The sequence below is a fragment of the Macaca thibetana genome, chromosome 1, assembly GCF_024542745.1.
Source record: "Macaca thibetana thibetana isolate TM-01 chromosome 1, ASM2454274v1, whole genome shotgun sequence".
Lineage (NCBI taxonomy): Eukaryota > Metazoa > Chordata > Mammalia > Primates > Cercopithecidae > Macaca > Macaca thibetana.
The window spans coordinates 125562651-125586933 of record NC_065578.1 but is presented as its reverse complement, the minus strand read 5'-3'; the positions used below and the strand labels follow the sequence as shown (position 1 = coordinate 125586933).

General features: G+C 38.0%; 3 protein-coding genes across 29 annotated transcripts in view; 2 read left to right on the top strand and 1 right to left on the bottom strand.

Annotated features, from left to right (window-relative positions):
• The window catches only part of S100A1 (S100 calcium binding protein A1), a 1186348-nt gene that overhangs the window by 521599 nt on the left and 640466 nt on the right, over positions 1–24283 (bottom strand). The window lies entirely within an intron of this gene.
• Positions 1–24283, top strand: part of S100A8 (S100 calcium binding protein A8) — a 675486-nt gene that overhangs the window by 288728 nt on the left and 362475 nt on the right. The window lies entirely within an intron of this gene.
• On the top strand, positions 15562–15856 carry LOC126935305 (small proline-rich protein 2D). The gene has a single exon (XM_050756553.1). The coding sequence runs from the start codon at positions 15575–15577 to the stop codon at positions 15791–15793; it is 219 nt and encodes a 72-aa protein (XP_050612510.1). The 5' UTR covers positions 15562–15574; the 3' UTR covers positions 15794–15856.

The window sequence follows — 24283 nt, the reverse complement described above, 5'->3', positions numbered from 1 at the left end:
GTTGCATAGTATTCCATGGTGTATATGTGCCATGTTTTCTTTATCCAGTCTATCATTGATGGGCATTTGGATTGGTTCTAAGTCTTTGCTATTGTGAATAGTGCTATAATAAACATATGTGTGCATGTGTCTTTATAGTAGAGTGATTTATAATTCTTTGGGTATATACTCAGTAATGGTATTGCTGGATCAAATGGTATTTCTATTTCTAGATCCTTGAGGAATCACCACATTGTCTTCCACAATGGTTGAACTAATTTACACTCCCTCCCACCAACAGTGTAAAAGCATTCCTATTTCCCCACATCCTCTCCAGCATCTGTTGTTTTCCTGACCTTTTAATGATCGCCATTCTAACTGGCCTGAGATGGTATCTCACTGTGGTTTTGATTTGCATTTCTCTAATGACCAGTGATGATGAGCTTTTTTTCATATGTTTTTTTTTCTATTTTTTATTTTTTATTTTTTTATTATACTTTAAGTCTAGGGTACATGTGGATAACGTGCAGGTTTGTTACATATGTATACTTGTGCCATGTTGGTGTGCTGCACCCATCAACTCGTCAGCACCCATCAGCTCGTCATTTACATCAGGTATTGTTGGCTGCATAAATGTCTTCTTTTGAGAAGTGTCTATTCATATCCTTCACCCACTTTTTGATGGGTTTGTTTATTTCTTGTAAATTTGTTTAAGGTCTTTGTAGATTCTGGATATAAGCCCTTTGTCAGATGGGTAGATTGAAAAAATTTTCTCCCATTCTGTACATTGCCTGTTCACTCTGATGATAGTTTCTTTTGTTGTGCAGAAGCTCTTTAGTTTAATTAGATTCCCATTTGTCAATTTTGATTTTTGTTGCATTTGCTTTTGGTGTTTTAGTCATGAAGTCTTTGCCCATGCCTATGTCCTGAATGGTATTGCCTACAAAATCAATGTGCAAAGATCACAAGCATTCCTATACACCAATAACAGACAAACAGAGCACCAAATCGTGAGTGAACTCCCATTCACAATTGCTACAAAAAGAATGAAATACCTAGAAATACAACTTACAAGGGATGTGAAGGACCTCTTCAAGGAGAACTACAAACCACTGCTCAAGGAAATAAGAGAGGACACAAACAAATGGTAAAACATTCCATGCTCATGGATAGGAAGAATCAATATCATGAAAATGGTCATACTGCTCAAAGTAATTTAGAGATTAAATGCTATCCCCATCAATTGGAAAAAACTACTTTAAATTTCATATGGAACAAAAAAAGAGCCTGCATAGCCAAGACAATCCTAAGCAAAAAGAACAAAGCTAGGGGCATCACACTACCTGACTTCAAACTATACTACAAGATTACAGTAACCAGAATAGCATGGTACTGGTACCAAAGCAGATATATAGACCAATGAAACAGAACAGAGGCCTTAGAAATAACACATCTATAACCATTTGATCTTTGACAAACAAAACTTACTCCTTTTATGTATGTCTATGTTTGTACTCATTAACCAGTGTTTTTTCATTCTCCACCCCCTGAACACCCTTTGCTGCTTCTGGTATCTATCATTCTACTCTCTACCTTTATCGATCAGCTTTTGTAGCTCCCACATATAAGTGAAAACATGCAATATTTGTCTTTCTCTGCTTGACTTATTTTACTTATCATAATGACCTCCAGTTGAATCCATTTTGCTTCCAATGACAGGATTTCATTCTTTTTATTACAATGGAATAGTATTTCATTGTGTGTACATACAATATTTTCTTTATCCATTTACTTGTTAATAGATGCTTGGGTTACACATCTTTGCTATGGTGAATAGTGCTTCAATAACCATGGAAGTTTAGGCATCCTTTTCATAATCTGATTTCTTTTTCCTTTGGAGAGATACACAGCAGTTGGATTGCTGGATTGAATGATAGTTACATTTTTAGTTTTTTTTGGAGAAATCTTCTTACTGTTTTCCATGGTGGCTGTACTAATATACATTCCCACCAAGGGCATATAAGACTTTTTTCTTTACATCCTCTTCAGCACCTGCTATTTTGTTTTAAACTTTTATTTTAAGTTCAGGGGTACATGTGCAGGTTTGTTATATAGTTAAACTTGTGTCACAGGGGTTTATCATACAGCGATTTCATCATAACTAATGGGTATTAATTCTAGTACCCATCAGTTATTTTATCTGATCCTTTACTTCCCCATAACCACCACCCTGTGGTAGGTCCCATTGTCTGTAGTTCCCCTTTATGTGTCCATGTGTTCTCATCATTTAACTTGCTGTTTTAAGTGAAAACATGTCATATTTGGTTTTTTGATTCTGCTTAGTTTGCTAAGGATAATGGCCTCCAGCTCCATCTATGTACCTGTAAAGGACACAGTCTCATATCTTCTTATGGCTGCATAGTATTTCATGGTGCATATGTACCACTTTTTCTTTATCTAGTCTATCATTGATGGGCACTTAGTTTGATTCCATGCCTTTGCTATTATGAATAGTGCTGCAATGAATGTAACACATTCATGTATCTTTATGATAGAATGGTTTATATTCCTTTGGGTATATACCAAGTAATGGGATTGCTGGTTTTAATGGTAGTTCTTCAATTTTAGTTCTTTGAGTAATTACTACCATGTATTCCACAATGTTTGAATAAATTTACACTTCCACCAACAGTGTATAAGCATTTATTTTCTCTACAACCTCTCTAGTACCTCTTATTTTTTTTTTTTTGACTTTTTAATAATAGCCATCTGACTGGTATGCGACTCTATCTCACTGTGGTTTTGATTTGCATTTCTCCAGTGATCTGTGACATTGAACTTTTTTTCACATGCTTCTTGGCCACATGTATGTCTCCTTTTGAAAGTGTCTGTTCCTGTCTTTTGTCCACTTTTCAAAGGGGTTGTTTATTTTTCTTGTAAATTTGTTCAAATTCCTTATAGATGTTGGATCTTAGACCTTTATAAGATGTGTAGCTTGCAATATTTTTAGCAGAGATGGGGTTTCACTGTGTTATAGTGCTATAAATTTCCCTCTTACCAGTGTTTTAGCTGTGGTCCAGAGATTCCGGTGCTTTGTAGCTTAATAACTTCTTGATTTTTTCCTTAATTTGATTATTTACCCAAAAGACATTCAGAAACATGTTACTGAATTTCTAATTAATTGTATGTTTTTGAGTGAATTTCTTAGTCTTGATTTCTAATTTCATTGCACTCTGGTTTGAGGAACTGGTTGTTATGATTTCAGTCCTTTTGTATTTGCTGAGGAGAGTTTTATATCCTATCATGTGATGGATTTGAGACTATGTGCCATGTGGCAATAAGAAGAATATATATTCTGTTGTTTTTAGGTGGACAGTTATGGATTATTAGCAGGTAAATTTGATCCAGTGCTAAGTTTTGGTAGTGAGTAGCATTGTTAATTTTCTGTCTCTATGATGTATCTAATACTGTCCATGTGATGTTTCAGTCTCTCACTATTATTATGTGGGAGTCTAAGCCTTTTTGAAGGTCTCTAAGAACTTGATTTATAAATCTGAGTTTTCCTGTGTTGGGTGCACATATATTTAAGATAGGCCTTCTTGTTGATTTGATCCCTTTACCATTATGTAAGGCTGTTTTTAATCTTTTTTGATGTTTGTTGGTTTAATGTCTCCTGAAATTAAGATGGCAACCCCTGCTTTTTTCTGTTTGTTTGTTTGTTTGTTTGTTTGCTTGGTAGATTTTTCTCCATCCCCTTACTTTGAGCCTATGTGGGTTATTGTATGTGAGTTTGGTCTCTTGAAGACAGCATACGAATGGATCTTGGTTCTTTTTCTAGCTTGCCACTCTGGGTTTTAATTGGGGCATTTATCCCATGTGCATTCAAGGTTAGTATTGATACATGTGGATTTGATTGTGTCATGATGTTAGCTGGTTATTCTGAAAATTTGTTTATATGGTTGCTTTATAGTGTCACTGGTTGTGTACTAAAGTGTGTTTCTGTAGTTGCTCGTAATTGTCTTTCTATATTTATTGTTCCCTCTAGTAATGTAGCTCTACTGATAACAAATTCCCTCAGCCTTTGCTTGTCTGAAAATGATCTTTTTTCTCTTTAACTTATGAAACTGAGTTTGACTAGTTATGAAATTCTGGGTTGATATTTCTTTTCTCTAAGAATGTTGTATATTGGCTCCCAATCTCTTCTGGACTATATGGTTTCTGCTGAGAGGTCTGCTGTTAGTCTGATGGGCTTCCCTGTATAGGTGACCTGACCTTTCTCTCTAGCTGCCTTTAGCATTTTTTCTTTCATTTGACTTTGAAGAATCTGATGATTATGTGCCTTGCAGATGATGTTCTTCTGTAGTATCTTGCTAGGGTTCTCCACATTTTCTGAATTTGAATGTCTACCTCTCTAGCTGGATTGGGTAAGTTCTCATGGATGATATCTCGGAACACATTTTCAAGTCGGTTACACTCTTCCCATCTCTTTCAGCAACACCAATGAATCACTAATTTGATTTCTTTATAAAATAACATATTTATCCAAGGCTTCATTCATTCCTTTTCATTCATTTCTCTCTTTTCTTGTCTGACTGTCTTATTTCAGAAAGTCAGTGTTCGAGCTCTGGGATTCTTTTTTCTGCTTGGCTTATTCAGATATTAATGCTTGTGATTGCATTAGAACATAACAAACAATAAATTTTGTAGTGTTTTTCAGCTCTCTCTGGTAGGTTATGTTCTTTTCTTTACTGGCTACTTTGTCAGTCAGCTCCTGTGTTGTTTTATTGTGATTCTTAGCTTCCTTGGTTTCATCATAGTCTTACATATCAATGATCTTCCTTCCTATCCATATCGAAATTCTATTTCTGCCACTTCAGCCATTCTAGCTCAGTTCGGAACCCTTGCTAGAGAGGTTGTGTGATTGTTTGGAGGAACAAAGACACCCTGGCTTTTTGAGTTGTCAGAGTTCTTGTGCGGATTCTTTCTTATCTTCATGTGCTTATATTCCTTCAATCTTTGAAGTTGCTGACATTTGGGTGGCTTTTAATTTCTTTTATCTCATTTGATAACCTTGAGGTTGTGATTGTGGTATAACATCAATTCAGATGACTGACTTTATTTCTGAAATATTTTAGGGTCCCAACACTCAGCTCCCAACTCCTGGACTGCATGCCATAACTCTGAGGGAACTGTGTCAGGCTTGACTTTGTCCTTTGGCTCCCCCAGGTTAGGAATCCACTGTGCTATGGAGGCTGAGGTGCTCCTTGAACCCTGTTCACTACACTCCGATGAGTGGTGTCAGCCAAGGTGTTTTGTAGTGTGGTGACAGTGGGGTCCATTCTTGTTTGTATGTGCCAAGAGCAGTGGCAGCATGGCAGGGTGCATACTATTGGGCTGGGGGCAGTGTTCTTGCAGGTGCTAGCGTACCTGCCTCTGCAGGGATGTTCACCACAATGGTGGAGGCAATGTGGCTTGGGGGTGTAGGGGGTCCCTGCTGGTTACTGTGTGTGTTGTCACACTTGTAGTGTTGTTGGTATATGGTAGGGTGCTGGTGGGTGCAGGTCTGTGCCCTTTTTCTGTGTGCTGCAGTTAGGGTGGTTGTTTGGGGTGCAAGAATTTCCATTGTTTTCAGTGCCTAGTTTCACTCCCATGGCAGTGTTGGCACAAGGGTATTCACTGGCATGGGCAGTGGACTGGCAAGGTTGGGATTGGCTGGCTCTGTGATTGCAATGGCTATCACCAGGGAGAATGGGCTGACTGTACTCTCAGCAGTAGTGCAGCAGTGACAGGGCAGGATGCACACTCTCACATTTACTGGTGAGGAGAGGAAAGCAAAACCCACTCATGCACTCACCTGCTGGTGAAGTGATATGGCGTGTTACTTTGGGCCCAGGGTAAGCTGCAGTGTTAGGAGTGAGCAGGTGGGCCTGTGGGTGACCCTGGGCGGCTGCCCTACTGGAGTTCTCCATTTGTTAGCTGTGATCTCCCAGCACAGAGGCTAAAATGTGGGTCCCAAGGTCCCCCAAGTTTGCCCTAGAAACAAGTGCATCCAGACTGGCACCTCAGGAGAGACCAGCTGACCAGGAAGTGCTTAGGTCAGACTGGTGCCATTTGAAGGGCAAGATTGCCCTGCAGAGTTCAGGTCCAACAGTCCCCCAAGGGCTAAAGTCTGCTAGGTGAGTAAGTTGAGCCTAGGGAGATGGCCATCCCTAGCCCTGTTCCACTATAGACAAGCCCCCACCAAACCTGTTGAGCTCCACATCAGCTGGCATGCTGTCCCTGTCACTTCTCTAAGCAGCTCTCCCTGTCAACTGGAGTGTCCCTGGTGGTTGAGGGAGTCGCCTCCTGCCGGGATTCCAGAGGCCCATGGGGAGAGTGGGTTGCTCCTTGTCAGTTCATCTCAGCTGTTCCCCTGGATTCACTGGAGGCCAGGAACCAGTCCTGGTGTGTAGTGTCTCCGGGCAGAGCTCCTAACTTTTTCCTTTTCAGCCTCGTTTCTGGGTCTTCCCTTGGTTCACTCTCAGTGCCTTCCCTCTGAATATCTGTTAGAAGTGCACTTGTTATCTTGGTGCTTTAGCAGCAGCTGTTCCTCCTGGCTGCATCCAGTTGGCCATCTTGCCCAGAGCCAAAAGAATTATCTGGGATTCTAAATGTTTTTGAGTCTTTTTTACGCCAATATTCATGAGGAATATTGTTCTGTAGTTTTCATTTCTTGTAGTGCCTTTTCTGACTTTTGTGTCAGGGTAATGGCGGACCTCATGGAACAAGACAGGAAGTAGTCCCTATTTTCAGTTTTCTTTTTTGAATGATTTTGAGAAGGATCGGCATATATTTCTCCAGTAAATCCTTCTGGTTCAACACCTTTCTTTCTTGTGAGATTTTAGATTAGTGATTCAATCACCTTACTTATTATAAATCTATTCAAATTATCTATTTCTTCATGATTTAGTTTGGTAGACAGTATATTTCTAAGAATTTGTTCATTTTAACTGGGTTATTTAATAAGCTGACATAGAATTATTTATAGTTTCCTCTTCAGATTGTTTTCATTTCTGTAAAATCAGTAGTAGCGTTACTCCTTTTTTTAAAGAATTTAGGTATTTGAGTCTTACATCGTTTTTTATTCCTGTAGTTAATCTGTCTAAAGATTTGTCAAATTTGTTGACTTTTTCAAGGAAATAAAACTTAATATTATTGATTTTTCTCTACTGTTTGCTTGTCTTTTATTAGTATCTCTATGCTAGGCTCATATTTTCTTTTTGGGGTTTATCTGACTTTACTTTTTGTAGTTTCTTAAGTGTAACATGAGGTTATTGGTCTGAGATTTCTTTTTTCATTAAAAATGTATGTGGTTATGGCTATAAATTTTCCTGTTAGCACTGCTTTCTGCTGCAACCCATAAGTTTCGGTATGGTGTGTTTTGTTGCGAGTAGTCTCAAGTGAGTTCTAATTTTCCCTGTGATTTCATATTTGACTTGTTGGTTGTTTAAGAGTGTGTTGTTTAATTTCCACAAATTTGTGAAATTTGCCATTTTAATTTGATTATAAGTTTTTCGTTTTATTTCCTTGTAATTGGAAAAGTCCATTGCATGATTTTAGACTTTTAAAATATATTAACTTGTTTTGTAGCCTAATATGTGGTCTATCCTGGAGAGTGTTCTTCCATGTTCTCTTGAGAAAACTGTAAGGTGTATCCTGCTGTTGTTGGGTGGAGTGCTCTATATTTGCCTATTTGGTTGGATTGGCTTATATATTTATGTCCTCTATTTTTTCAAACTTCTATTATTCTAGCCATGAGAATTCACTAATGAGAATTCACTCACAATTCACTAATGAGAGTGAATTATTTGAGTTTTCAATATTTATTATAGACCTATCAACTTCTTTTAATTTCTCTCACTGTATCTTCGTATACTTTGTAGTTCTGATGTTTAGTAAATGTATGTTTATAACTTCTATATTTTCTTGGTGAATAAATCTCTATCAATACATGTGTCCTTATAACAGTTCTCAACAGTATCTTAAAGTTAATTGTGTCTGATGTTAATGTAGCCACCTATGGTCTCTTTTGGCTACTATTTACATGAAATATCTTTTTCCATCCTATTACTTTCACCTCCTTTGTGTCTTTAGCTGTAAAGTTACTCTCTTAAACAAAAAATAGTTGAATTTTTTTCTTTTTGATTCTTTATTCTAATTTGTGTTGGTGGGGAGAATTTAATTCATTCACATTTAAAGTAATTACTGATAAAGAAGGTCTTCTTTCTGCACTTACTGTTTTCTGTATAATGTTTGCTTTTCATTACTGTCTGATTTATGTTTATTTGATTTTTTGTAGTGAAACTAGTTTATTGCCTTTTATCTTTTGTGTATACTCGAAAATATTTTTGTGATTTCAATGGGGATAATATATAATATCCTAAAGTTATAGTAATCTATTTGAAATAACACTCATTTAACTTCAATTGCATCGAAATGTTGACTCATACCCCGCCTGGACAACATGGCGAAACCCTGTCTCTACTAAAAATACAAAAATTACCTGGGTGTGGTTGCACATGCCTGTAATTTCACTACTAAGGAGGCTGAGGCAAGAGAATTGCTTGAGCTCAGAGGTGGAGGTTGCAGTGAGCCAAGATTATGCCACCACATTCCACCCTGGGTGAGGCAGTGAGATTGTCAAAAAGGAAAAAAAAAAAAAGCAAAGTTGACTCATACAGCCCTATCCTGTTTTTATGCTGAGTTCACAAATTACTTCTTTATACATTGTGTGTTCACTAACTTAGACTTGTAATTATATTGTATTTATTTGCATTTTAAACCTTGTAGAAAGTAAAAAGTGGAGATACAAGCTAAAATTTCAATAATGTTGGCTTTTATATACCAGTGTCATTTATCAGAGATTTTTATACCTTCATATAGTTTCTCTCCAGCATCCTTTTATTTCAACCTGAGCATCTCTCTTTATAATTTCTCATACACAAAATCCAGGGCCAATGAAATGCCTCAAGTTTTCATTTCTGGAAATGCCATAATTTTGCCTTCATTTTAAAGGACAGTTTTGCCGTGTATAGAATTCTAGGTTGAAAGTGGTTTCTTTTAGGGCTTTAAATATGTCACCCCACTACCTCTTGATCTCCAAGGTTTCTGATGAGCATTTGGTCACCTACTTCTTAAGGATTTCTTAGATATGATGGTTCACTTCCCTCTTACTGCTTTCAAGATTATCTCTTTTGATAATTTGATTATAATGTGTGTCACGGTGGGTGCCACCGAATTCATTGAACTTGGAGTCTGTTGCACTTTTTGGAAGTGTAATTTTGCCTTTTACAGAAATCACATAAATGGGCCTACAGCCTTTGAGGCTGACTCTTCTTACGTATCTGTTTGCATTTCAAATTCCACCACGTCTTTGTGAGTCTTGACACGTCATTCCATGTTATCACTGCACAGCATTCGACTGCTTGGTTGTGAGGTATCACAGTTTATTGATTCAATTATTGAAGGACATCTTGGTAGATCACAAGTAGTGGATATTATGACTAAAGCTGCTGTAAGTATTTGAATGCACATTATTTTTTGTTGAGATATTTTAAAATGTACTAGATCAATTTTTGAATGTGCTATTGTGGGATCATATTATAAAATTATGTTTATCTTTTAAGATTGTAAGTTAGTTTGGATTTTTTTTTATAGTGTTTATATTTTATTTAACCATTCTCCAACTAACAGTATAATTTTCAGGTCTCTCATCCTATGTTAGAATTCAGACAGTCTTTTCTCTCCAAATTTTGTTCACAATTTTGTTTGTGTTTCTTTGTTTTCCTTTTGACTTTTTTTTTGAGGGAGACCACAGCCTATGCACATTCACTGTGTTGAAAAGATTCTTACAAGAAGAAGTGTCTGATTAATTCCATCATTTACCACATAGCCTTCTTAATCTCATTAACACTAAGCATACTGAAGTACTTTATATTACTAATAGCTCTTAAATTTTGCTCTTAAATATTCAGGTCTAACATAAAGAGAAAATAAAAGTAGAATTTATAAGGTTTATACACTTTGGAAAGATTAGTGCTAATGAGGTATTCAGGTTTTTATAAGGATTCAGCTAAAATTTAGGTAATTTGCCAGCAGAAGTTTGTGATATTTAAATGAGCAATATTTTTATTGTCCTAAACAGCTAACCACAGTAACAGTAGACTAAATGGGAGATAACATTATATATTTTTTTCACACAGAACAAACCATTATATATATTTTTACACAGGATAAAAATATCTATACATGTTAATATTTTGTGAATCAACAAATCAACATACTGCTATTTATTGTTTTTAGATTTATTTTTTCTTGTACTAACTGAATTGAGAGGAAGTCCGTAGAGAGCTCAAATAACATGGACAAATTAAAACATTTTTTTCTATCCTTTGTTCTAAGTTTCTGCTTAGGTTAACTCTCATTTTTAATACATAAGAACAAATGTGCAGAAGAGCCCATCTTATTATTTCTGCACACTTCATTCAAATCATATATTTTCATTTGCTTTTTCCTAAAAACTTCTGGCACACACTTAAAATAGGGATGATATAAACAATCTGAAAGAGAAAGTTAATACCTTTCTTAACCATAAACAACTTGAAATCTATGTTTTGCCTCTGTTTAATTAACCATGTGTTTCTTTACTATTTTGAGTACTATCTGTAGCCTGTGCTAAGTACTTTATATGCAGTCTCTGATTTAATTTTTTTTCTCATGACAATTTAGTGGTAGGTACTATTGTTATCACTATGTTCTATTATCTTTATTACCTATCTACCCATCATCTATTACTTCCAGTTTCATCATATTATGGCCAATTTTATGATTTCTATCTGTCTGGGTCTTGGATAGTAGACAAACTCTTTCCTGATTGTTTTTTACCCTAGGAAGATCGACCAATTTTGGTGAACTTTTTTACACATACATATGGCTATTGGGTGTCTGTGGCTTCTGTGTACATATGTCACTGCTATGAGGACGGGGGATATTATTGGGGTTTTCTTCAAGAGAGATTTTAGAAGGGATGTGATCAAATGTAGAGCTATAACAATAAAACAACTGCTACTTGCATCCAGCCCCACCCTTGATCTCTGACCAAAAATGCTAAAAAGAAAAAAGACCATTATCTCACTAATTGAGCAATGGACAGGCTTGTCTCTTGTCAGCTTTTCAAAGCAGAATTTTAAGATTCCTTCCTCAATAATAGGTAACATTTGGAGAATATTCTGAAAAGTAAAACAAGAAAATAAACATCATCTGTAATTTCACCAGCCATATATTAATAACATTTAATATATTGTTTCATATGTTTCCTACCTTTTAATAATGTTGATGAAAATGCTGTCATGCTTTACATATGTTTTTCGTACAATTAGAATATTTTAAATTATATTAAATAATCTTCCAAAACATCCAATTTAATGATCTTCACTATTCTATGATATGTATGTTCTGTAATTTATCAGATTCAGCATGGAAGGACAATGGAGGCTTAGCCTTTCATTCAGAAATAAAAGCAGAAGGCAGATATGTGATATGCATGTGGAGTTGCAGTTAGCATATCTCTGAACATATCAATTATATTTTCCCATAATTTCTGTTTTTTAATATTTTTCTATTTAATTTTAAAATTTTATTTGCCAGTACTATTTTGTTTAGTGGAATGTATAGTATTGAAATGTGAGATAAAATGTTGAATCAAGTATTAGACAAAATTAAAAGTGTTTGCACAAAGTGAATGGACTGCCATGACATTATGTTATGTGAAAAAAAGAGCAGTTCTCAAAAGGTTACGTGATGTATAAATTCACTCAAATATTCTTAAAATAATGAAATCACGGAGATGGATAAAAGAGTAATATTTGGGCCGGGCGCGGTGGCTCACGCCTGTAATCCCAGCACTTTGGGAGGCCGAGGCGGGCGGATCACAAGGTCAGGAGATCGAGACCACGGTGAAACCCCGTCTCTACAAAAAATACAAAAAAATTAGCCGGGCGCGGTGGCGGGTGCCTGTAGTCCCAGCTACTTGGGAGGCTGAGGCAGGAGAATGGCAGGAACCCGGGAGGCGGAGCTTGCAGTGAGCCGAGATCGCGCCACTGCACTCCAGCCGGGGGACAGAGCGAGACTCTGTCTAAAAAAAAAAAAAAAAAAAAAAAAAAAAAAAAAAAAAAGAGTAATATTTACCAGAGGTAAGTATTTGGGAAGGGAGGGGTGGTTATGACTATAAGTGGGGAGCAGAGAAGCCTTGTGGAAATGGAATACTTGTGTATCTCGATTGTAGTAGTAGTTAGCGAACACTATGTACGTGACGTAAACTTCATAGCATTATAAACATACACAAACACAAATGAGTGAATATATAATTAATAAAATTCAAATATACTGTCTGATTCAGAAAATGTTAAAGTTATTTGTTCTTTCCTGTCATTTTAAGTACTAATAATTCATACTTAATGATCCCCTAAAAATTATGAAGTAGAAGTAATAGGAATGAACCTAAAGCTATTAGACTCTTAAAGAACATAAAGCTAACCTCTTTACACATGTAGATAGATGACAGATAAAGACACATGGTCTGTGGGTGTGAGTGTGTGTGTATGTGTTTGTGTGTGTGCGTGTGTGAAGTATACCTCGTTCTATGTCTCAGGGCCTGGATGTCATAACTAGGGGAAGCTGTGACTGGTAGCTGCCCTTCTTCATGTTGTGGCCGCTCTTCATGTAGCTGGTCTGTGAGGAACTGTGAGTTTCCAGTTCGCCACCTCAACTTGTAAAGTGATCCTATCTGAGATGCTGGGGGCACTAGGGCTGCTGCCACTCTGGTGCCTGCACTGCTGCCATAAGCAGCCTGTTTGAGTGGGGTGTCCTCAGAAGGGCAGTCTCAGGGAGTGACCCAAACTGTATTATCTCACACAGTGATCTCATTTGGCAGAGAATTCTCCAATTTTTCATGTCAGAAATCAGACGTTTCTCTAAGGATTTGTGTTGTAGGTGTGATGTGAGGCTCTGGGGAGGAGTAGGGGACCTATTGAGAGAAGTCTGTTTACTTCACCCACTGTGCTTGGCATGTGTAATGGTCTATAGGAAGTATTTGGTGAGAACACTATTTGTAAACACCTGGCGCAAAGGTGCTGACATGACAGTTCTATTTCTGTAGCATCTGGCCAGTGGAGATCTTGGCCAAAAGCCCTTCTTCATAGACTGGAGCAATTGCAGATCTGGAAACCTAACGTGCTTAACTGAGGGATGTGATGCTGGGTTGATTCAGTGCTCTTGCTCTATCTGGAGGATAGCTGGTGAGTGCTCCAAAGAATTTGAGTCACTCTTCTTCCTCTTTTTCCTTATCTTCCTCTTCCTTCTTCTTCTTCAATTATAAAACCACATTCTTGGAAAGCTTCCTGATCATTGGCCCAGATGAGAAAGCTCCAGCAACATTATTTTAAATGTTTAATATACAATGTTTAGTAAGTCCCATTGATTACAGGAAGAGTTTTAAAAAGATGTGAAAGACATTCACATGAATAACATTTGTATTGAGTGAACAATGATAACAAGGTCAGATGAGAGGTATACATTGGGATGTGAGTTGATAATCTAGCAAGTTGTGGGGCTGGAGGGCTTTGGGAAAAGACAATGGAAGAACATACAAACAAATAAAATAATACTGTCTTTCAAACACTAAAACCTGTAGAGAAAGCAAACACATAGGATCACACTTTGTTTATGTTTTCCCCTTGATTTCAGACGTTCAGTGCTCTGACCTCTATTGTGGAAAACTTCTAATTATTTACATCACATACTGTGAGTCTATGCATCTTGCTCTCTATAGGATGTTCACAGGGAAACATACAGGCATGGTTCAATACAAATATTTAAAATGAATGCTTGTAACCTTGTTTCCCTTTTCTCCATTTCCTTAATGTGGTGAATAAAAGTACAGTTTTACAAATGAAAAGGCTCTAGTACAAGTCCTTGATGGCAGCAGTGGTAAACGTACTGGAGAGACTGCATCTCACTCTGGTATCTGTCCTGGGACACAAGTGCCCCTTTGAGGGTTGTAGAAGACAGCCCTCAAAGAGGAAAGGAATATACGTAAAATCTGGGGTTCTGTGAGAGAAAGATAGAGGTGGAGCAGAAAATTTCAGGCTTGATCAGGGTCAACAGAAGGCAAGATGTGGTCAGTGCCTTCAAAACCAGAGGTAGGTATGATGCTCCTCTGTTTACAATTCCAGGGAGGAGGGTTGACCTGGCTGTGGTCATACAACTTAGCAAAAAAATCTGGGGCCAGAACTCAGGTCTTTGTTAAGTCTGTCCGTCCTTCTAGCACATTGGCAAATTGTACGAGGAAAACCCAGGTGGAGATGGGTTCATGTACAACAATATGGCATTCAGTTACAGTGGATCAGGGCAGGAAGTTTTATGATTTAGGGAATGTTAGACAGGAAGCATTCATTGCCCCCAGTCAGGAAAGAGAGCCCTTGACCACCAGTTAGAGAATCTCCCAAGTCCCTCTTTGCCATAAGTCACTGAAATTGAGATCTAAGGCAGAGCCTCCATGAGTCAGGAGCACTTAATCCAGTGGAGAGATGCCAGAACAGGATATTTACCAATTTGAGCATCCCTGTCATGCCAGTAATGGATAAATTTACATTTTAGTTGGGACATTGCTGGACCAGCCCAGTTTTAGGTAGTTCTCCTTCCTGCTGGGTGGGGTAGCAGGCCCTATAAAGAGGTTCTGTGCTCTACAACTCCTAAACTCCTGGTACTTGAGCACCGATCTGCTTTGGAGAACCTGATGAGTCTGCTTCCTTGAGTTCCTCTGTTCTTTGTGCCCTGAAATGTTGAATGTAATCTGAATACGGCAAGTTTGGCAGATCCAAACCTATGGTCATAGGTTTGATGGTACTTAGTGAATGGAACTACAGGATTAGACTACATGATGCAGTGTTTTATATTGCTTTTAAAAAAATGCACAGTTATATGTCCATATGAACAGAGAAGTTAATAGGAAAGCCTTTGTTTGAAGAAAGGGATGAAGTATTTTTCTCTTTTCCATATTTTCCCGGTGTCCTTTTCAAAGGGTTGTGTCTTAGCAGGTGTGAGAGCCTGCACTCCTTCCTCAACAGCCCTTACTCTGTGCCCAAGTCAACCCACCGGTGCTTTACAACAGATAATGATGATAGGAATAGCTTGTGGGATTGCCCAGGGGGTCTGAACTTGTGACTGCCATTCCTGAAGATGTTATTTTCATGGAAAAACATGCTTGCTTCTTTATTACAGGGATGTTTTCTTTGGAGAAATTGTATGAGGAAAGGCAGGATTTCCTAGGGCCGATGAAGCAACTTGCTAAAGTGGAAAGGAGAAGACAGGAAGTCATGAAAAGGGAGCTAAGAGTTTAAATAAATTTTTGGAGATTGGAGAAATAATATGTCATGGTATTACATAAGCTTTAATAATATGTCATGGTATTACATAAGCTTTGGCGTCTCTCTCTGGAGGATTCCTTTCCCGTGAACACTGTCATATCATTTCTTTCAGATTCTGAGACTCCAGCAGGATGTCTTACCAACAGCAGCAGTGCAAGCAGCCCTGCCAGCCACCTCCTGTGTGCCTCACGCCAAAGTGCCCAGAGCCATGTCCACCCCCGAAGTGCCCTGAGCCCTGCCCACCACCAAAGTGTCCAGAGCCCTGCCCACCTCAGCAGTGCCAGCAGAAATATCCTCCGGTGACACCTTCCCCACCCTGCCAGCCAAAGTGTCCACCCAAGAGCAAGTAACAGCTTCAGGATTCATCAGGACCATGAAAGGATAAGGATATTTGGCTCACCTCGTTCCACAGCTTCACCTGCATCTTCTCGTCAAAGCCATCAAGGGATACACAGGAAACTTCTTTCCCCTTAGCCTATGATCTGCCCATGATGACCCCTGATAGCAAAATGTTTCCTTTCTGAGGCTGCCATACTGCCACTGTCCAGGTGGAGACTTAGAAAGGAAGTCCTCAGCAGTGCCAATTCCCAGAGCTTTGGAAGAAACACCAGCAACTCTGTCCCTGGGAACCATCAGAGAATTCTGTTGATGTTTCCTGTGTCTGTTTGTCCCTTGGGCATGAGCTTCTACCACCTATGCAGTTGTCATTTTCCTTTCACTCCCTGAATAAAGTATCTATGCATAATATTTGTGAATGGATCTTTTGTTTCTTTTCAAATCTGCCTTATTAGTAATATTATGTAATCATTTGGGTTTATTTCCACCTTTCCTTCAACAACAGTCAATATCTTAAAATTTGGGTCATACCAAAGATTATGTCTATATTATTTAAACCACTTTTATTTTTCCTTAATTAGTGTTTGATTGATTTGAGGAACATATACAACTTCTCTGAATGTCAATCTCTTTACTGCAAAGTTAGTAAAATAACATATACTTAACAAACTGGTGTCGGGATAAATGTAATTACTATCTGAAATTTTGTTGGTGCAATGCCTGACACATAATTAGCTGTCTTTTTAGAAGTTTATTGGCAGTTACATATTATCATTGTTTCCACCATTACCACCACCATCACCATCAGCATCATCATCATCATCATCATCATCACTCCCCATGACAACCACTACCATAGTGTTCCAGCAATAGAGTGGCTTGGATGTAACTAACATAAAAAATAAGAAGACTCTGTTATGTTATTTTTTATTGGTTCCTAATACTTACACACATTTTTAGGGTACATGTGATATTTTGTTATGTGGATCGAATGTGTAATGATAAAGTCAAGATATTAGGAAATTTAGGGCATTCATCACCTTGAGCATTCATTATTTCTCTCTTTGTTGGAAATATTTTAATTCCTCTCTTCTAGGTATTTTTAAAAACACAATATATTGTTGTAAACTGTAGTCATGCTACTCTGCTATCAAATATTAAAACTTACTCCTTTTATAAATCTCTATGTTTGTACTCATTAGCCAGTGTTTCATCATTCTTCCTCCCCTGAACACCCTTCCCTGCTTCTGTTATCTATCATTCTACTCTATACTTTTATAGATCAAATTTTGTAGCTCCCACATATGAGTGAAAACATACAATATTTGTCTTTCTCTGCTTGATTTATTTTACTTAACATAGCGACCTCCAGTTGAATCTATGTTGCTTCCAATGACAGGATTTCATTCATTGTTTTACAATGGAATAGTATTTCATTGTGTCTGTATTGTGCCTTTTCTTCATCCATTCATTTGTTAATGGATGCTTAGGTTATACATCTTTGCTATTGTGAATACTGCTGCAATAACCATGGGAGTTTAGGCATCCTTTTCATAATCTGATTTCTTTTCCTTTGGATAGATACACAGTAGTTGGATTGCTGGATTGAATGATAGTTCTATTTCAGTTTTACGGATAAATCTTAACGTTTTCCACAGCAGCTGTACTAATTTACATTCCCACCAAGAGCATATAAGACATTTTTCTTTGCATCCTCTTTGGCATCTGCTTTTTTAAAGTTTTTGTTTTAAGTTCAGTGGTATATATGCAGGTTTGTTATATAGGTAAACTTGTGTCACAGGGGTTTATCAGACAGCTATTTCATCACCCATGTATTAATTCCAGTACTCATTAGTTATTTTTTGTGATCCTTTCCTTCCCCATGACCACCACCCTGTGGTAGGCTCCATTGTCTGCTGTTCCCCTCTATGTGTCCATGTGTTCTCATCATTTAACTTGCTGTTGTAAGTGAGAACATGCCATATTTGGTGTTCTGTTTCTGCATAAGTTTTCTAAGGATAATGGCCTCCAGCTCCATCCATGTAGCTGTAAAGGACACAGTCTCATTTCTTCTTATGGCTGCATAGTATTTCATGGTGTGTATGTACCACTTTTTCTTTATCTAGTCTATCATCGATGGGCAATTAGTTTGATTCCCATCTTTGCTATTATGAAAAGGGCTGCAATGAACATAACATGTTCATGTGTCTTTACGATGGAATGGTTTATATTCCTTTGGGTATATACCAAGTAATGGGATTGCTGGTTTTAATGGTAGTTCTTTAATTTTAGTTCTTTGAGTAATTGCCACACTGTATTCCACAATGTTTGAATAAATATACACTCCCACCAACAGTGTATAAGCATTTATTTTTGTCTTCAACCTCTCTAGCACCTCTTATTTTTTTTTTGACTTTTCATAATAGCCATTATTGTATCTCATTGTGGTTTTGATTTGCATTTCTCCAATGATCCGTGAATTGAGCTTTTTTTTCATATGACATGTATGTCTGCTGTTGAAAATGTCTGTTCCTGTCTTTTGTGCACTTTTCAATGGGGCTGTTTTTTTTTTTTTCTTGAAAATTTGTTCAAATTCCTTATAGATGCTCGATGTTAGACCCTTATAAGACGTGTATCTTGCAAAATTTTTCTCCTATTCTTTAGGTTGTCTGTTTACTTTTTTGATAGTTTCCTTTGCTATGCAGAAGCTCTTTAATTAGATCTCATTTGTCAATTTTCTTTTCTTTTCTTTTCTTTTTTTTTTTTGCAATTGCTTTTGGCGTCTTTGTCATAAAATCTTTGCTAGTTCCTATGTCCAGAAAGGTATCTCCTGGGTTTTCTTCCAGGGTTTTTGTAGTTTTGGGTTCTACATTTAAGTCTTTAATTCATCTTGAGTTGATTTTTGTATACAGTGTAAAGAAGGTATCCAGTTTCAATCTTCTGCATATGGATAGTCAGTTATCCCAGCACCATTTACTGAACAGGAAGTCCTTTTCCCATGCTTGTTTTTGAAAAGTTTTTAAAAGGTCAGATAGTTACAGGTGTGTTGTCTTATTTCTGGGTTTCCCTCTTCTGTTCCATTAGTCTATGTGTCTGTTTTTCCACTGGTGCCAAGCTGTTTTGTTTATGGTAGCCTTGTAGTATAGTTTACAGTTGGGTAGCATGATGTCTCTAGCTTTGTGCTTTTTGCTTAGAATTACCTTGGCTATTTGGGCTGATTTTTGACTCTATATGAGTCAAAAATTTTTTTTCTGGTTCTGTGAAGAATGTCATTGGTAGTTTGATAGGAGTCACATTGAATCTGTAAATTGGACAATATGGCCTCTTTTCTTTTCTTTTCTTTCTTTTCTTTCTTTCTTTTTTTTTTTTTTTTGACACAGAGTCTTGCTCTGTCGCCCAGGCTAGAGTACAGTGGCCCAATCTCAGCTCACTGCCAACTCTGCCTCCTGGGTTCACGTCATTCTCCTGCCTCAACCTCCCAAGTAGCTGGGACTACAGGTGTCCGCCACCAGGTGCAGCTAATTTTTGGATTTTTAGTAGAGATGGGGTTTCACCATATTAGCCAGGATGGTCTGAATCTCCTGACCTTATGATCCGCCCACCTCGGCCTCCCAAAGTATTGGGATTACAGGAGTGAATCACTGCACCTGGCCAATATGGCCCTTTTAAGGATATTGATTCTTCCTATTCATGAGTATGGAATGTTTTCCATTTGTTTGTGTCACCACTGATTTATTTGAGCAGTGTTCTAGAATTCTTCTTGTAGAGATTTTTCACCTCCCTGGTTAGCTGTATTCCTAGGTATTTTATTATTTTTGTGGCAGTTGTGGATGGGATTGTGTTCCTGATTTGACTCTTGTCTTGGTTGTTGGTGTATAGGAGTACTAGTAATTTTTGCACATTGATTTTGAATCCTGAAAGTTTGCTAAAGTTGTTTGTTAGCTGAAAAACCCTTTTGGTCTTTGACCATAGGGTTTTCTAGATAGAGTATCATGTCGTGTATAAACAGAAATAGTTTGATTATCCTCTCCCTATTTCGATGCTCTTTCTTTCCTTATGCTCCGTGATATTCTGACCAGGACTTCCCATACTATGTTGAATAGGAGTGGTGAGAGAGGGCATCTTTCTCTTGTGCTGATATGCCTCCAACTTTTCCCCATTCTATATGAGGCCGGCTCTGGGTCTGTCATAGATGGCTCTTATTATTTAGTTATGTTCCTTTAATACCTAGTTTGAGAGTTTTTAACATGAGAGGGTGTTGAATTTTATGGATAGCCTTTTCTACATCTATTGAGATAATCTTGTGATTTTTGTCTTAGTTCTGTTTATGTAATGAATCCCAGTTTTTGATTTGCATATGTTGAACCAACCTTGCATCCTAAGGGCAAAGCCAACTTGATTGTGGTAGATAAGCTTTTTGATGTGTTGCTGGATTCAGTTTGCCAGTATTTTTTTGAGGATTTTTGCATTGATGTCCATCAAGGATATTGGCCTGAAGTTTTCTTTTTTTGTTGCATCTTTGCCAGGTTTTGGCATCAGGATGATGTTGGCCTCACAGAATAAGTTAGGGAGGAGTTCCCTCTCAATATTTTGGAATACTTCCAGCAGGAATGATATAAGCTCTTGTTTGCACATCTGGTAGAATTCAGTTGTGAATTTGTTTTGTCCTGGGCTTATTTGGTTGGTAGGCTATTTATTACTGATTCAATTTTGGAACTCATTATTGGTCCTTTCACAAATTCAAATTCTCCCTGGCTCAGGATTTGGAGGGTGTATGTGTCCAAGAATGTATTTGTTTCTTCTATATTTTCTAAGTTATGTGCATAGAGGTGTTTGTAATACTCTCTGATGTTGATTTGTATTTCTGTTGAGTCAGTGGTAATATTCTCTTTGTTTTTTCTAATTGTGTTTATTTGGATCTTCTCTCTTTTCTTCTTTATTAGTCTAGCTAGCAGTCTACTTATTTCATCATTTTTCTCAAGAACCACTTCCTGGATTTGTTGATCTTTTGAATGGTTTTGTGTGTCTCAATGTCCTTCACTATGCCTCTGATTTCAGTTATTTCTTACAATCTTCTTGCTTTGCAGTTAGTTTCTCTTAGTTCTCTAACTCTTTTAGTTATGATGTTATGTTTCCACATTGAGATCTTTCTAGCTTTTTTTTTTTTTTTTTGAAATGAAGTCTCACCCTGTTGCCCAGGCTGGAGTGCAGTAGTGCGACCTCAGCTCACTGCAACCTCCACCTCCCTGTTTCAAGCCATTCTCCTGCCTCAGCCTCTCGAGTAGCTGTGACTACAGGTGCCCACTACCACGTTTGGCTAATTTTTTGTATTTTTAGTAGAGATGGGGTTTCATTGTGTTATAGTGCTATAAATTTCCCTCTTGACACGAACTTAGCTATGTCCTAGAGATTCTGGTATATTCTAGTTTAAGAACTTCTTGATTTCTTCGTTAATTTGATTATTTACCCTAAGGACATTCAGAAGCAGGCTATTGAATGTCTAAGTAATTGTATGTTTTGGAGTGAATTTCTTAGTCTTAATTTCTAATGTTATTCCAATGTAATCTGAGGAATTGGTTGTTACGATTTCAGTCCTTTTGTATTTACTTACGAGTGTTTTATTTCTTATCATGTAATGGATTTTAGACTATGTGCCATGTGGCAATGAGAAGAACATATACTCTGTTGTTTTTAGGTGGACACTGGTAGATTATTAGCAAGTACATTTGATTTTAGCTATTTGAGTCTTACATCATTTTTATTCCTGCAGTTATTCTGTCTAAAGATTTGGGGAGGATGCCCAATATGGTCGAATAGGAACAGCTCCAGCCTCCAGCTCCCAGCGTGAGTGATAAAGAAGACGGGTGATTTCTGCATTTTCAACTGAGGTACCGGGTTCATCTCACTGGGGCGTGTCAGACAGTCGGTGCTGGTCAGCGGGTGCAGCCGAACCAGTGAGAGCTGAAGCAGTGCGAGGCATCACCTCACCTGGGAAGCACAAGGTGGAAGGTAATTCCTTTTTCTAGCCAAGGGAGCCTGAGGCACACAACACCTGGAAAATTGGGTAACTCCCACCCTAATACTGCACTTTACCAAGGGTCTTAGCAAATGGCACCCAAAAGATTATATCCCACGCCTGGCCTGGAGAGTCCCACACCCATGGAGCCTCCCACATTTCTAGCACAGTAGTCTGAGATCTAACTGCATGGTGGCAGCGAGGCTGGGGGAGGGGTGCCCACCAATGCTGAGGTTTAAGTAGGTAAACAAAGCTGCCGGGAAGCTGGGGGTGGAGCCAACTGCAGCTCAAGGGGGCCTGCCTGCCTCTGTAGACTCTACCTCTGGGGACAGGGCATAGCTAAACAAAAAGCAACAGAAACCTCCGCAGATGTAAATGTACCTGTTTGACAGCTTTGAAGAGAGCAGTGGTTCTCCCACCACGGAGGCTGAGATCTGAGAATGGACAGACTGCCTGCTCAAGTGGGTCCCTGACCTCTGAGTAGCCTAACTGGGAGACATTCTCCACTAGGTGCAGACTGACACCTCACACCTCACACGACTGGGTACAAGTTTCATAAGTGAAGGACAAATACAATTCTTTACAGACAAGTAAATGCTTAGAGATTTTGTCACCACCAGGCCTGCCCTACAAGAGACCCTGAAGGAAGCACTAAACATGGAAAAGAACAACCGGTACCAGCCACTGCAAAAACATGCCAAAATGTAAAGTCCATCGATGCTAGGAATGAACTGCATCAACTAACGAGCAAAATAGCCAGCTAATATTACAATGACAGGATCAAGTTCACACATAACAATATTAACCTTAAATGTAAATGGACTAAATGGTCCAATTAAAAGACACAGACTGGCAAATTGGATAAAGAGTCAAGACCCATCAGTTCGCTATATTCAGGAGACCCATCTCACATGCAGAGACACACATAGGCTCAAAATAAAGGGATGGAGGAAGATCTACCAAGCAAATGGAAAACAAAAAAAAGCAGAGGTTGCGATCCTAGTCTCTGATAAAACAGACTTTAAACCGACAAAGATCAAAAGAGACAAAGAAGGCCATTACACAATGGTAAAGGGATCAATTCAACAAGAAGAGCTAACTATCCTAAATATACATGCATCCAATACAGGAGCACCCAGATTCATAAAGCAAGTCCTTAGAGACTTACAAAGAGACTTAGACTCCCATACAATAATAATGGGAGACTTTAACACCCCACTGTCAACTTTAGACAGATCAATGAGACAGAGAGTTAACAAGGATATCCAGGAATTGAACTCAGCTCTGCACCAAGCAGACCTAGCAGACATCTACAGAACTTTCCACCCCAAATCAACAGAATATACATTCTTCTCAGCACCACATGGCACTTATTCCAAAATTGACCACATAGTTGGAAGTAAAGCACTCCTCAGCAAATATAAAAGAACAGAAATTATAACAAACTGTCTCTCAGACCACAGTGCAATCAAACTAGAACTCGGGACTAAGAAACTCAATCAAAACCGCTCAACTACATGGAAACTGAATAACCTGCTCCTGAATGACTACTGGGTACATAATGAAATGAAGGCAGAAATAAAGATGTTCTTTGAAATGAATGAGAACAAAGATACAACATACCAGAATCTCTGGTTCACATTTAAAGCACTTATTTATAGCACTAAATGCCCACAAGAGAAAGCAGGAAAGACCTAAAATTGACACCCTAACATCCCAATTAAAAGAGCTAGAGAAGCAAGAGCAAATACATTCAAAAGCTAGCAGAAGGCAAGAAATAGCTAAGATCAGAGCAGGACTGAAGGAGATACAGACACAAAAAGCCCTTTAAAAAATCAATGAATCCAGGAGCTGGTTTTTTGAAAAGATCAACAAAATAGATAGACTGCTACCAAGACTAATAAAGAAGAAAAGAGAGAAGAATCAAATAGACTCAATAAAAAATGATAAAGGGGATATCACCACCAACACACAGAAATACAAACTACCATGAGAGAATACTATAAACACCCATACGCAAATAAACTAGAAAACCTAGAAGAAATGGATAAATTCCTGGACACATACACTCTCCCAAGACTAAACCAGGAAGAAATTGAATCCCTGAATAGACCAATAGCAGGCTCTGAAATTGAGGCGATAATTAATAGCCTACCAATCAAAAAAAGTCCAGGACCAGATGGATTCACAGCTGAATTCTACCAGAGGTACAAGGAGGAGTTGGTACCATTCCTTCTGAAACCATTCCAATCAATGGAAAAAGAGGGAATCCTCCCCAACTCATTTTATGAGGTCAACATCATCCTGATACCAAAGCCTGGCAGAGACACAACAAAAAAAGAGAATTTTATACCAATATCCCTCATGAACATCAATGCAAAAATCCTCAATAAAATACTGGCAAACCAAATCCAACAGCACATCAAAAAACTTATCCACCATGATCAAATGGACTTCATCCCTGGGATGCAAGGCTGGTTCAACATTT